The 15,228-nt window shown below is 37.3% G+C and overlaps 1 protein-coding gene and 1 long non-coding RNA gene across 2 annotated transcripts in view; one reads left to right on the plus strand and one right to left on the minus strand.

The window, feature by feature from the left end:
- Positions 3,258-3,955, minus strand: LOC107637596. Its single transcript, XR_001619422.2, has 3 exons — positions 3,852-3,955; positions 3,677-3,778; positions 3,258-3,596 (listed from the first exon to the last, which is right to left on the minus strand). It is a non-coding gene; the product is annotated as an uncharacterized LOC107637596 (long non-coding RNA).
- Positions 13,088-15,228, plus strand: part of LOC107636076 — a 4,086-nt gene continuing 1,945 nt past the window's right edge. The window contains exon 1 of the mRNA XM_021122346.1: positions 13,088-13,293. Coding sequence (XP_020978005.1) covers positions 13,088-13,293 — 206 coding nt within the window. The remainder of the gene's footprint in view (positions 13,294-15,228) is intronic.

Raw genomic sequence — 15,228 nt, forward strand, 5'->3', positions numbered from 1 at the left:
GCAAGCTCAGCTGGCTAAACATTGTTCTGCTTCTGTCATAACTTTTACTACTTGAAAACATGAGTGTTGATTGGCTAGATAGCTAATTGAGTTAGATTAATTAGCAGATTGTTGTTTTATCTTTTAAGAGACAATACGAATTAGAGTATATGTACATCTGTGGTTGATCAGCAAGAATGAATTGCTCTGTTATTTTGTTTCTCTTAAGTGATGAGACTTGATTGGTTTTAATTAATCTCATCTATCTCTCATGTAGAATCGTAAATATAAATATAGAATTTCATGAAGATTTCATCATGACGTTAAGATCATTAAAGATATTGTGCAGTGAATCAGATAAACTTTATTCCTAATATGTAACCTTAGTTAAACAAAATAAAAGAAAAAAAAAACATATCATAGTTCAGAATGATCATAGCCTATTGGATTCAATTTCAGATCCACCACCACTTGTAGCTACAAGATCATAGCTACTTTTGCTGTTTAAGTCAAACTAAATTGAACCCTCCTCAATCTTAGGCGTTTGATCAATATTTTCTTCTCTTCTTATTATTTCATGGTAATTATGGAAACCTGAACCATGGACTTTACTATAAAAATCATTCACGTCTGATATGTGTAACACCCTAACTACCAAAGCTCACGCTTCCGGCTGTGCGACTCTGATAGCTCGGACATTACGACGACTTTTATATTATTTAATACTAAAATATGAGCCTGTTTAAAACTTTAAACCGCAATACCGCTCCCAAAAATACTTTCGTTTGATAACATACATCCATAGATACCATACAACTTACAAAAACTCATAAAGGATACATCCATATATATATATATATATATATATATATATATATATATATATATATATATATATATATATCATATTACAAGCATTAACCAATACAATTCCTATCCCTCTTACAGATTATATCAAGATAAAGGCGAGGGTACAATAAACCATAACTAAAACAATACAGAGCATCACAACAACAATTAAATAAGCTCTTCGTAACTTCTGCGTCCATATCTTGAAAGGGGAAAAATGTAGGGGGGTGAGAACATCATCCTCGAAAGGGTTCTCAGTAGAGGGTTTTTGGGAATTAATGTAATAGGATACGTGAAGATAAACCGTACTAGTGATTAATAACCGTCTTATGCCTTCTTTTCAAAAACAACGGTTTACAATAAAAGTAAAGTCTAAAAAATCTTTTCTGAAAGAAGAACCGTTCAATTCTCAAAAACTCAAAAGCCTTTCAAAACGGTTTATCTATGCGGAACCAAAATATCCTTTCATATTTTATTCCAAACCAGAAACACAAAACCGAAATCAACCATCGATCCATCTCAATTCAACCACAGCCCTAGGCCCAAACAATCCAACCAACAACCAATCACCACAATCCAACAGAGTCCCAGGTGCAAATACAGATAGGAAGTTCAAGCACAAACAAACAGTTATTACAAGTAGAACAGTTAGCAATTAATCACATAGGCAGACCAAGTATAATACGCACACCCAACCAATGTCACATAAATGCATATGATGCATGCCTGTCCCTAGTGGCTGATGATATCATCTGTCGGTTATAGAGCCAACCCGACAAGTCCTAGTAGCTAACCATTGGACTGTCCCTCTGTCGCGCATCCCCAACTCGAGTTATACTATCATAAACTTGATCATAATCATGATCCATATCCATCACCTTCACTGGTGAATATTTACGGGGGCGAGCTCATCCGGGACTTTCACAGTGCCCGGCCACACTTACGACATAGGGTCAAAAGAGCTTTGAGTCTCAACCTGGAGCACGTGGTGGCTAGCCACTGCTTCCTCCCAGGGAAACTCTCATCTCCGATAGTGGAAGTGCAACATTCACATTTATCAATGATTCAGCATAAACATGCACTCAATCTCATCCATGGATCAACATCCATCTCAGCCATCCGGCTCACAATTCATTCCAGAACCAGCCAATATTTCTATCATACACAGCCATTCCGGCTCACGGTTCAATCCAGAACCAACCAATATGTATAATCATACACAGCCATTCCGGCTCACAACAAAATAGCACTTCCACATTCAACATCATCAATTCATAAAATCGGCATTTAAGCCATAAATCACTTTTTCCCAAATTATTTCACTTTGAAATCAAGTTTCGACTCTTTTCAGCCTTGGCTTTAGAAATCTCGTTTCTCAAATCATCTCAGGCTCATAAGCCAAATTTACTCAAAGTGAGTTCCCTTTTTAAAACAAATCCACTCTCGGCATCCTCTTTCCAAAACTTCCAAAACCATGGCAAGTTAAGGATTTATTTCAAAGTATTCAAAATCACCCATACAACAATGGGATTTTATAACAAAAGTTTCTCGGCAGAGTCCTAAGTCTTTAGGGAAGGTCAACCTATATCAATTCCTCAAAATTCATTGGAACTCTTAAAATCATGGATTCTCGGTTCAAGTAAATAAAACTGAATTTATTATGAAACCAACCATACAAAATCACAAGTTCCACCCCAGTCCAAAAATCAACTCATTTGAAAAGGAACCGGTTCATTTGAATCAAACCACTTTCATATTTCTTTTTGGAATCCATTTTTCTAACTCTTCCAAAATGTCTCAAACTTAATTACTCAATCAAAAGTCTAGATTCCTTTGAAATCACTAAAAAGCTCCTTTTTATATTGAAATCAATATTAGAGCATCATTCTTCCCTTCAGTGATTCAAACGGTAAAAATAGTTCATTTCTAAATAAGTCAAACTCAAGGCATAAAGTTCACTAAATAAATTAGCTTGAAAATATAATTATTCTCTTAATAAATCAAATAATACAACTTCTCAAATCCAATCCTTTTTAAATAACTTTTCAAACAAGACTAGGATTTTGTAGAAAATTCGGCAGCACCTCCCCTAAAACTTGGACTTTTGCCACCCGGTTCGGGTCCCAACTAAACCGTTTCTCATTCCTTTTCAACAGTTCAAAACCAGAAATCAATTCAAGGCAAGCTAAATACAACAGTCGCCTCAGTGGCATATCTCAAGAAAACCATTTCAAAATCAACTCAATATCAACCGATTTAACTCATTTCCAAAGCTTTAAAGAAACGGTTCAGTAACAAATCATTTGTCCAAGATCAAGTCAATTAAAGTAAACCAGGCTGAATTCAAAAGTGCATTCGACTTTTCACATCATCAAATAATTGACTCAAATCAAATCAGTCCTCAACGGATTAAACTCAGATTTCAAATCTTTAAAGAATCACTTCAAAACATTACATTTCACAAAGCCGCACAACAATTCAACCAAACCAACATCCATAATCACTCGAGTCAATCAAATAACACATAAGGCAGATACAATCACCAAATACACAATATCTCACAACAGTATCCATATGTAATAATTCCAATATATAAAAACATAGTTTTTGGAAAGCGCCCCTACCTCGGCAAGCAAAACTTAACCCAAACGTGTCAACTGAACTCTTTTCGCTCTGCCCGAAATCACCGGCAATCAGAACCCGGCTCGGCTTGCTCTCTCGAAAGCAGAAACAGCTACAAGCGGCATAAGCAAATCGGATTCTAACTCCTAAAACCATTAACATCGCAAATACTTTATTACACGGAACAGAGCACTAACGCAGGGCTTTCGAAAATCGAAATACTCACTGAAATAACAAAACGAAGCAGCCGCAGCTCCCTATCAACCCGGCAGTGGCTCCGTCAGTAACCCCAAGTGACAATCGCGAGCAAAAACACCGGTGACGGTAACTGTAACAACCACGCGGCGTTAACAACCTTTCCGGAATTCCAACAGAATAGAAACCAAGCTCAAAAATCTTACCGGCGGTGGAACACGGTGGCAGCAGGGTCTCAAGTGGTAGAAGCTCAGCCCGGAGCTCCGGCGGTGATCCCGAAAGTCACATAATCACTCCCGGCATCCCAAATCATGGTGACTCAGCCTGCTCCTCTTTCTGTAGTGATTCTCACAACATCATAAGCCCAAAGAGCAGGGAGTGACAGAGCTCAACCATGGTGAAGCAGGGCGGTACAACGGCGGCCAAGCACAGCCCCTCAAACGGCACTGACGTGGACACAGCTCCTCTTCTCCGTGCTCGTTGGCGATGCGTGAAGTACAAAGGCAGCATCTTCCCTTTCTCAACGGACCAGAACAACAGAGACAGAAGGATTCATCTTGCTCCTCTCTCGCTGTTGGCAAGGATGACGACCACACGGCTTCAGTGGCGGTTCCCGGCGACCCATCATCTGCGGCGGTGCTGGGCAAAAACGGCGACGACGCGACTGGCGATGACGGTCTTAGACGACGACCCAGGCGGTGATGGTCTCCCCTGTCGCGCTCTGCCTCTCTCTGCTGTGCAAACTCCCATCTCCCTCTCTCTTCGTGCTCGCCGGCAGAGGCAAGATGGTGGCGACTCAGCAAGGATGAGCTCCTCTGGTTCGGTGACAAAGGCGCGGCTCAGGCTCCAAGGACCAGTTGGCAATGGCAGCGACGACACGGCTCAGCAACCACGTGGTGACGGCGCGAACAGATCCTTCTTCTCCCTTCGGCTAGCAACGGCAGCGACGGTAGGACGCGTTGGCGCGGCGGCGAGGCGACGGCAACACGGTGAGCTTCCTTCCGCCTCTCCTCAGCTGCAACTCAATCTCCCTCTCCTTCTCTGCCTCAGTTCCTTCCTTTCATGGAAATGGGAAGCCGTGTATGTTGCGATCTGTTGGGGGAAGGGGGAAGATTTGCTGTTATTGCTGAGTGTATTGGTTTGAGGAAAAGGGAAGTGTTGCTGCTGCTGTTAAAAGAGAGGGGCTGCAGCAGTTGGGGGAAACCGGGTCGGGTTAGGGTTTCCAAGGTTAGGGTTTTATTTTTAAAAATTAGGGTTAGGGGCATTTTAGTAATTTCAGATGAAATTGGGAATAATGTAGTAATTGAAACCCAATTTAAATCCAACACTAATTGTATATAGAAAAATGTTATTTGCTCATCAATCTTACAAATTATTTTCCATAAAATGCCCAAATCAAAATAATTAGAAATAATATAATTAAACCCTTTATTTTCCAAAGTAACAGTATTAATATTTAAAATATTAATTATTTAATCCGAATCATATAAAAATCTTTATTGTTTCACAACTACCAACTTTATAATACAATTATAGAAAATAATCCAATAATTATCAAATTGGATAATAAATCCTAACTTGTCTCAAATTCAATAAATTGCAACTTGCCTTAATTATCTTTAATAAAATGATTTCCGAAATTAAGGCTATAAATAACTATATGATTTGAGACTTGATTATAATAAGACTTTTCAAAATTCTAGGTCTTACAATATGCTTTGTTTGCTATCTTTATTGTTCATGTTTTCCATGAAATTGGACAAGGCAGAGTTGAATTCGGTAAATTGAGCTCTTGATGCTTCTAGATTATTGCCTGAACCTTCCACGAAAAGTGTCCTCTAGGCTTTCTCTAACACAGCTTGCAAATACTTCCCTTAAGCCTGTATTCTAATCTGCAATTTCTTCTGTACTTATTGGTTACAAAGCATGTTTTATTTGTATTTTTTCATTTTTTTCAGTTAAACTATGCCAAATTATACTATTTTTTTTAATATGTGATAAAAATACCAAAAATAAATGCTTAAAAATACCAAGTGTACTATTATCTGAATCTTATAAATCATAAATACATCTATCTGTTCTTCCAGTCTCTTTTGGACTTCAATTTGATATCTCAATGCCTCTGCTATTGGAATTTCTCCGTTTTGAGACTATGTAAGAGGATTTAGGAGAATTGAGGGAATGTTTGGTGTCAAAGATTTTGGCTTTGGAATTAATGTTGTTGACATTATTAGAGAAAAAGCATAAATCATGTCTATGAGCATGGAGCTTCTTCGGTTGTGACTATAATGTTGAGATGTTTGGCTAAGTGAGCTTTTTGTTCTGCTTTATTTTTTTTACTACTTCCTTTCTAATAAAATTCCCTTTCAAACTCTAAATCTTCCTGATTCGGTTTTCTTCTATACAACCTGTCTTTCGCCAATTTGATATGATACTTTAAAATTAAAACATTACCATTTCAGTAAAAATAATGTATGGGGAGGTAAAATATTTTACAGTTCTTTTACATCAAAATTGATCTCTCTCACAAAGCTACTGTCAATAACAATTATTCACTGTTGATAGAATATTTTTTGGGATCTAGATTAAGCCAATTCATTCCATACATAATTGTATTTAACATCATGATTTAGAAGAGTCAGGGTTGTTGAACCATACTCAGGTGAGAGATTCTATTTCCCGGTAGAACCAAATGAGATTGATGAATGCACGGATGAGTAGTAGAAAAGCAAAGAGATATATGGAGAATTTTGGGTGTCAGAAATTGTGTGGTTAGGACTGAAGCACATGGCCTATTGTACACATTTTATTTCTGTGCTACAACTTCCCATAAAAACACTAATTAACTTGTGAAGATGTGTATATGCCATGTGATTCTTGTTAAGTACTTCCAATATAAAGGACTGAATCTTTTATCATTTGTTCACAAAAATAGTATTTATTTTCAGTTTAACTCTTGCTTCATCATATGGAAAGAAAGTTTCTGATTCTGTATTAGGAATTGTAAGATTTTACATTGTTAGAGACCTCAATGTTCACTGAATAGGGTCTCGAGGCGAGTAGATTCTTTCTTTTTTCTTTTTATTTACTTGGCATTAAATTAATTAAATAATAGTAAAGTTTAATTAATCTTGGTTGACTTAGGTCATTTTGATGTAGAGCAGTTTAAGGAGCACAATTTCATCATCCATCTGGTAGTTACTTTGATCTCTTGATTTTTGAAGTTCTGGATTGGAATTATGGAAGAAAAATTAAAGACTTTGTTATAACCATCTTATTTCTTTCATAAAACATCAATTAAATTGGATTAGTTTAATTAAATTTTAAATAATAAAAACTAAACTTTTAGTTTCTCAATTTAGATAAACATAATAAATAAATAATAGTTTATTCTTTAGATGCTAGTATCTTATATGAACTTAAGATTTATACGAATCTTATTGCACTTTAATCAACTACACAAAACTTGAACTTCAAAAATTATTTTAGAGAAACAAGTTTTGTGTGTTTAAATTTATTTTAAACCACCTAAGTAATTAAGTGGGAATGACCCTAATTAATTAAATTTCCATGTCTTGTTTTGTACAATGTTGTTGCCGAATCTAGATTTTGTTAGTTGGACTCTAATCCATCGTTGTCAGTCTTCACTATTATTGAGTGGTGTCCGGCTATATACAGCCTCACCTAAAATATTTGGATCATTACCAAACATTTAAGAGACAGAAAATTGATGGTACCCTGAAAAATAAAGCACTTAATTAGTGGTAAAATTAGGAAACTATTATAATTGTGTATTTATATATTTTTTAATTGTCTTTTAAATCTAACTTTCATTCCTATTATGTTTTTCATTTTTTAAGATATTTTGAAGATTCTATTCTTTGTACATTATGATTGTTTAGTTATATTTCTTGACTTTTTTTTTACATTTTAACAGTTTTTCCTGTTTTGTTTTTCAATTTTTAAGGAAGCTTTTCTTTGTCTTTTCATCTTTTGGACTTAGAACCAGCAATTCTTTCCACAAGTATTCTTTTAAGAAAGCATAGAATTTTGCAATGAGTAAGCCTCCTCCCCAATATCTTTCTACATGGTTTTACTTGCAATATATTGTCGAGTTTATTACGTATGGTACTCTCTCATATCATAACTGTGATAAACTGTTACTGATTTTCTTGACACACACCCCTTTTTTCTTTTTTTTTAGTTCTATGTAATTTTCTATTATTTATTTATTTGTTTGTGCTATTTCATTTATTTAGACATTGATAAGAGCTGGATTACAAAGCCACGATGTAGTGTAGAATATAGGGATGGTCTGAATAGGTTCCTTGACTTCGCATTTACCAATGCATCATCCGATGGGATGATACATTGTCCATGCCCTTTGTGTGGGTTCCGATTTTTCCAAACTAGAGAGGACGCCTACGATCATCTTCTGATGAAACCTTTTCCCCCTAACTATACCTTTTGGTTACATCACGGTGAGAGGATCGTAGACGAGAGATCCAGCGGCAGGGAAGAACTAGAACCCACTGTAAACTCAGGAGATCAAATGTGTGTCCAAATGACTGCATGTCCAAATGACTGCATGCTGTATCAGGGCCCCGATTAAGACCTGTCTAGATGCAAACGGTGTGGAGCATCCAGGTGGAAGCAAAAGACCCGAAAGAATTCCTTAGTAAGGATCAACGCCGTTGTCAAGAAGAATGGGAAACCTCTGCCGGCGAAGATTCTCCGTTACTTTCCTCTGATTCCACGGTTGCAGCGATTATTCATGTCCAGCAAGACATCCGTGGACATGTTGTGGCACAAGAGAGGAACCATATCTGACGGTACCTTGAGGCATCCCAGGGACGGCGAGGGTTGGAAAGCATTTGACAGGAGATATACTGACTTTTCTGGTGATCCGCGCAATGTTCGCTTAGCCCTGGCCAGTGATGGCTTTAATCCTTATGGAAACCTCAGTTCAAAGTACTCAATATGGCCAATGATTCTTATCCCGTACAACCTACCCCCATGGATTTGCATGAAACAAACCAACGTTATTCTCTCTATGATTATTCCCGGTCCTAAAATGCCTGGCAATGACATAGATGTCTACCTACAGCCCCTGATCGATGAGCTGAAGCAGTTGTGGGCCAGTGTTGATACGTACGATGCCAGTGAGAAGAAAACATTCAAGATGCGAGCTGCATTGATGTGGACTATCAGCAATTTTCCTGGCTTGGGCAATTTATCTGGCTGGAATACTTATCGTGGGAGAGCTTTCCCCACGTGCAATTTGGATGCCGAGACTAGGCGACTCACCTTCAGTCAGAAATGGTGTTATATGGGTCATCGTCGCTTCTTGAATCGCGATCACAGATATAGACAGGACCGGAATAGATTTGATGGCAAGGTAGAGGATAGATCCCCACCTACCAAATTGACTGGCAGGGATGTCCTGAGATAATTGGAGGGTGTGCCCGTCTCACAAGGCAAGGTGCAAGCGGTGGACGGTAAAAGAAGGCGCGGACAGCAGACCGTGGTGCAAGACGAGTCTCCCTGGAAAAAGAGGAGTGTATTCTTTGATCTGCCATACTGGGAGAACAACGAATTATGTCACAACCTTGACGTGATGCACATAGAGAATAATGTATGCGACAACATTGTTTTCACCATGTTGAACGAGAGCGGTAAATCCAAAGACCACCTAAAAGCTCGAAAAGATCTCTAGTTGATGGGCATCAGGCAGGATATGTGGCCACTTGAAGGTGGAAAGTATCCCGTTGCAGTCTTTACCATGTGGAATCTAGATAAGGATGTATTTCTTAAGACAATCAAGAATGTGGTCTTTTCAGACAGGTACTCTAGCAACATCTCTCGCTGTGTTGATTTAAAACAGTGCAAGTTATTCGGCTTGAAGAGTCATGACTGCCATATTCTAATGGAACATCTGCTACCAATTGCGTTAAAACACATGTTGCCCACCCCAGTGTCCGCCGTCTTGGCTGAGTTATCAACCTTCTTCTGACTAATATGCAGTAAATCCATAGATCCTAGACAACTTCCTCTCCTTTAGGATCGTGTGGTCCATACTCTGTGCAACATGGAGATGATATTTCCACCTTCCTTCTTCACAATTATGGTTCATCTAACGGTAAATTTGGTCGAGGAAGTACGTCTCGGTGGCCCGGTGCATTACCGGTGGATGTACCCAATTGAGAGGTAAAGATCTACTTAAGCTTTCTCGACCTATTTTATTAGGATAGCTGTCATCTAGTAATTTATATGTTATGTTCTCAAAGGTACCTATGTCATCTCAAGCAGTACGTGTGTAACAGGGCACAACCGGAAGGATCGATTGCAGAGGGCTACTTATCAGAGGAGATTCTCACATTCTGTTCGAGATACCTAGATAACGTCGAAACTAGGATCAACCGACCGATGCGCATTGACGACCGGCCGAGCGATGCTCCGCCGAGCGAGATTGCCAACATGTTCCTAGAGGTTGGAAAGGCGATTGGGGCAGCTACATTTTTTACTCTAACAGCAACCGAAAAGCTTCAAGCACATCGTCATGTACTAGTCAATTGCACCACTGTAGAGAAATTCTTGGAGTAAGTACAGAGCCTGAGTTCTAAAATTATCCAGTGAGCCAATTTGGTGTTGATAGTACTGAAGTTGAACAAACTTTTTCTATGCACAGTGAATACAGAGCCATCACAAAGAGAAAACTGCGAAATAAAACAAGGTCCCAGTCTCACATATATAGTGTTGTGCACAGAGAATTTTCCAACTGGTTCAGGCATAAGGTAATCTTTAATATCTCAGGATCCTACTGCCATTTGATGCCTTCTTTCCTCTAATGGTTCAATGCCAGGTCCCATTTGGAAGCACCAATCATTCGAACGAGTTGCAGTGGCTCGCCTGTGGTCCCCTTGCTCAGGCCAGACGCTATCAGGCTTACAACGTCAATGGATTTAAATTTAGGACCATTTCGAGGGAGGAAGGGATGAAAACACAGAATAGTGGGGTTTATGTCACTTCGGATACTAGAAGTTATGCAAGTAAACGGGATGCCAATGTTGCTATTGGCGGTGTCTCGTATTACGGGAGATTAGAAGACATCATCGAGCTAAATTACAGTGGTCAATTTACTGTAGTCTTGTTCAAGTGTCTTTGGGCAGACACCACGTCGGGCAGAAGCATCCGGCAAGACGTTTTGGGTCACACCTGTGTCAATTTTGCCACTCCGATTCACACCGGTGATCGAGAAGATGATGAGCCGTATATCTTGGCATCTGAGGCGCGTCTTGTGTTCTACGTGGAGGATGAGGTAGAGAACGGATGGAGTGTAGTAGTCCATGTGAAGCCAAGAGATTTGTTTGACATGGGCGAAGATTATGATTATTGTGAGGTCGACCTTCATCCAGAGTCCTGTACGACTAGCTTGCCTGAATTTGATGTCGAAGGCCTGCGGTTGACAAGAGACGGCGATTTAGAGGAGTCCACTAATGACGGGGTTGAAGATTTTGATGAGGCCGCCGATTCCTAAAATACTTTTCTCCATTCAGCATGTAGCTCATATTCTTGGCAATTCTAAATATATACTACTGTCATGATTCACCTACGATAAATAGTGGATTGTATTTTAGTCATATCATTAGACAATATGTTGATTTGATTGAGTTATTTTAGATTTTTTGAAACTTATCCTCTACTATAGAGCTCTTTTATTTAACTGGGCCTTCACAATGTTGTTACCTCTCCTTTAAGACTTCTTACAATCACATCTTTATATTGTCATTGTACATTCTTCCTATTTTCGTGGACTATCAGGGAAATTGGACAGCAGAGACTTCTTTCTCATTACCAGAAGCCGTTGGTTCGCAGAGAAGATGATTGATGCGTCTCCATTCTCTTCGTTGGACCACGCAACGTCCTTTGCAAGGCAGTTGTGGTTCAATGAGTCCCGTATTCAATCATGGTTGGATGCCTTCTCTGGACACAGTCACCTCTATCGAGCCATTCGTTATGCGCCGGCATCAATGATGAGGGTTTGTTTGCTGCTGCCCAATTTAATTTTGTAAATCCTTTTCTTATTCATGGAAAGAAACCCAAATTCATGTGGTTATGTTAAAATTTTAGGAATTGCTTCATTGGGACCGAAAGTACCGGGCTAAATTTGGGTTTGAGTTTATAACAAGTACGGAAACATGGTGTTCACAGAAAATACTTGACGAGGTGAAGGTATATATTCACGTTTTACCTTGCTATTTATGTAATGTATATAACAGTTCTCTATTATTATTAACTAAATTCTATTATTTGTTTAGTAAAATTAATAAATTAGAGACATTAAGCCGAGTCAGCAATGAGGGTGGGGAATTTAATTGTATTTTGTAGAGCAAGATAAACTCTGATCTAGATATGTATGTGTTTGCTAAAAGAAACTTAATAGCATATAATAAAGACCCTTTCGTGGAACTCATGCATATATTATACAGCCTTTTGTGGAACTCAAAAATGGATGGTCTGTGTTCCTTTAAAGTGGCTGCTTAGGGGATAGATTCTCTTTATATGAGATGAGTCTATGTTTCATTTGGTACCTATATTTGTGTATCTTAAATACCACGTTTGATATTCGATATTTGTGATGTTACATCCTTTTAAGTCTTTCTTATTAAGAAATTGTAAAACTGAACCCAACAACTTGCAATAATCTATGCGGGTGTTATAAATTAAATTAGATTCTGAAACTACATGAAGATAAAGTCATGATGATAACTTTGATAAATATATAAGGGAAAATTCTCAACCTTGGAATGAATATGAGTTCTGTGAGTACTTAGGCTTATTAGCCTTATCCTATATTAATGGTATTTTCTCTTAAAAAATCAACAAATTTATCCTCTCATATAGATGGGTTCTAATGCATGGGATTAACACACACACACACACACACACATATATATATATATAACATTAACAGAAATTGAGTTAGTGGATTATCAGTTCAATTTTATGTAGTAAACTAAACTGTGTGCATGAGGCATAGTTTTTTTTTGACATGAGCAGAAAGAGCATTCCAAAAGGTAAATCCTTTTGCTGGTGTTACTGGTGTTCTCTTTCATTGATGCCATAGTTATCTTGCCTAATAATCTATTTGCTATCTTAATTAAAAATGTATTTCTTTTGTGGTGTGTTGTGCAGGCACGCATTGAAAATACTCTGGTTGTTGAACTTGATATTGCAGCACGGGAGGAATTCAAACTCATAGAACATGGACTTGAACGACTATGGGAACGTAAGAATGACAACTTTTTGGTTGTTGATGTACTGTGATTATGTTCATACACTAATTCTTGATATTCTGCTCTTATTTTTGGATATGATGTACCTCTCAGGTATATCTCGATCCCAGATTCAAGAGACATCCGAAGAAATAGGATAGGTGGTTATGGATTCAGTAGAGAAAGAGAACGTTGTCTCCTCCGATGGACCTGAAGAGGCTGATTCTGCTGGACAAAATGCCTCGATGCTGTCATATGACCTCAATAAAATGCCGGAAGAAAATGAGTATCCTTATAGTGGAATGTCTCCTGATAAGAAGAATGCGTGGCACCTAGCTATGTGGGCGAAACGATACCTAAATCCTTGCGAATAGTACAGTAGATTATTTGCAGATTTTCGGTCTAGGTTGTATAGGATAGCCGACACGTGTTAGTTGAATTTTTCTTGACTTTAAAACTGTTTAGTATCTTAGAAGGGATTAAGGGGATGCTACATTTAATGCCAATGGTCTCCCATCTTTTTAATTTCTGCAATTCGATGAAACACTATTATTATTACTCTAATTTGGTCAAACACTTTCTTTATTATTACTATTATTTTAATTAATTCTAGAGTTATGATAGGTCTATTGAATAATTAAATTGATGGTGTCAAATGTGTACACCTTGTTCTGTATATCAAATAGTGGCTATTCACCAAATGTTGAACCCACATCAGTAGAAACCTCCCCAAGAAATCAGTTATGAAAATGAGTTATGCAGCAACAATATCATTAAATAGACATAGGTTGCCCAATTTTAGCCTCTTATTAATTTTGAACCAAGAAAAGAGAAGACCCAAGGAAGCACATCATTGCAAAATAAATTTCAAGCTTGTTTTACTATATTGATGTCCAACCCATTCTGATCTACGGCTACATATACATTAAGTGATTGATAGGGTTGAATATTTTTAAGACCCATTCAAGCTTGTTTGGCTATAATTATCACTGCAAATATTTATCAAGAGAACATAAATTTCAATTTCTATGAAGTGATTGAGAGTGTTGAATCCAGTTGGGATGTGAAGTGGGATCCCACTCGAGTCTTTTTATGTAAACCATGTATGCTATATTTGAAGTCTACCTATATAAATATGAGTTATCTTATCTGCTAATAATATCAATCAGGATCGAAACTTGGCAATTTAATTACCTGCTGCAAACTACTAATGAACTTGTGAGCATTAGCAAGTTCTGCTGCAGCTATGATTTCTGCAAACTACTTATGAGTTGCATATGCCAATATAAACAGTCTTACTCAAAAAGTAGCAGATGATTAAAAGTAAACAGTAATGTCAGCATCAAAGTGCAGATTTCACAAACCAAGTTGTCTGATAACTCATTTCAAAACTGAAAAAATTTAAATAATACAACAAATCAAGAATTTTTTTTTTAATTTACTGATGTGCATAAGAAACTCGGGTCTGCATCATCCATGATGTCCTGAAGGGGAATCCGAGTTAACTCATCATAGCACAGATTAAGAAATTTTGAATGGAATAACCAATATATCTTGGGGTCAGAAGATAAGCTCTATTTTGCAGTACAAAACAACATTAGATAAACATTTTCCATTCTCAGAAGAACTCTAATGAAAACTGAAAGCCTCTAAATAAATTTTAAATCAAAGGGGATACAATATAAATATAGAGTAAAGAAAAATTTGCTCAACGGATCAATATTTCAATTCTAACACATAATTGAAATCCACGATAGCAACCAAGTAGAACAATGACTACAAACAATAGCAAGTATATGAAATAACTTGAAAGAAATGCAGAATAGCACTACTTAAGTTAGAGGAGAATAGGTAAAAAAGACAAATGCAAAAGCTCAGAATAAGCAAGGACACAAAATTCATGTGAAGGAACCACCCGAAACTCAACATCCAAACAATTGAATGAACGGAGACATATATACTATACATGTCATGGCATATATAGCACCAAGACCAGAAAACAACAATAGCAGTAGGAGTACTCATCATCGCTCTATGAAAATTTATAGTTACTCATTCATGGCATGTATATCAGTGTTGCATAAATACTTTGTGTGTTTTGGTTGAAATTTCCGTTTGAGGAATTGGTGTACAAAGCGTGTTTTTTGTGTTTTTTTTATTAATATTCATGTATGAGAATTTTTTTGTTACATTTAATTTTGATCTTTTTTGTTACATTTAATTTGATATAAAAATTAAAAACAAATAAAATACCTGAAAATTATTCTAAAAGATATCAAAATTAAATTTAAAAATATTTAAAATTAAT

Source organism: Arachis ipaensis, chromosome B04, assembly GCF_000816755.2.
Source record: "Arachis ipaensis cultivar K30076 chromosome B04, Araip1.1, whole genome shotgun sequence".
In the NCBI taxonomy this organism is placed as follows: Eukaryota; Viridiplantae; Streptophyta; class Magnoliopsida; order Fabales; family Fabaceae; genus Arachis; species Arachis ipaensis.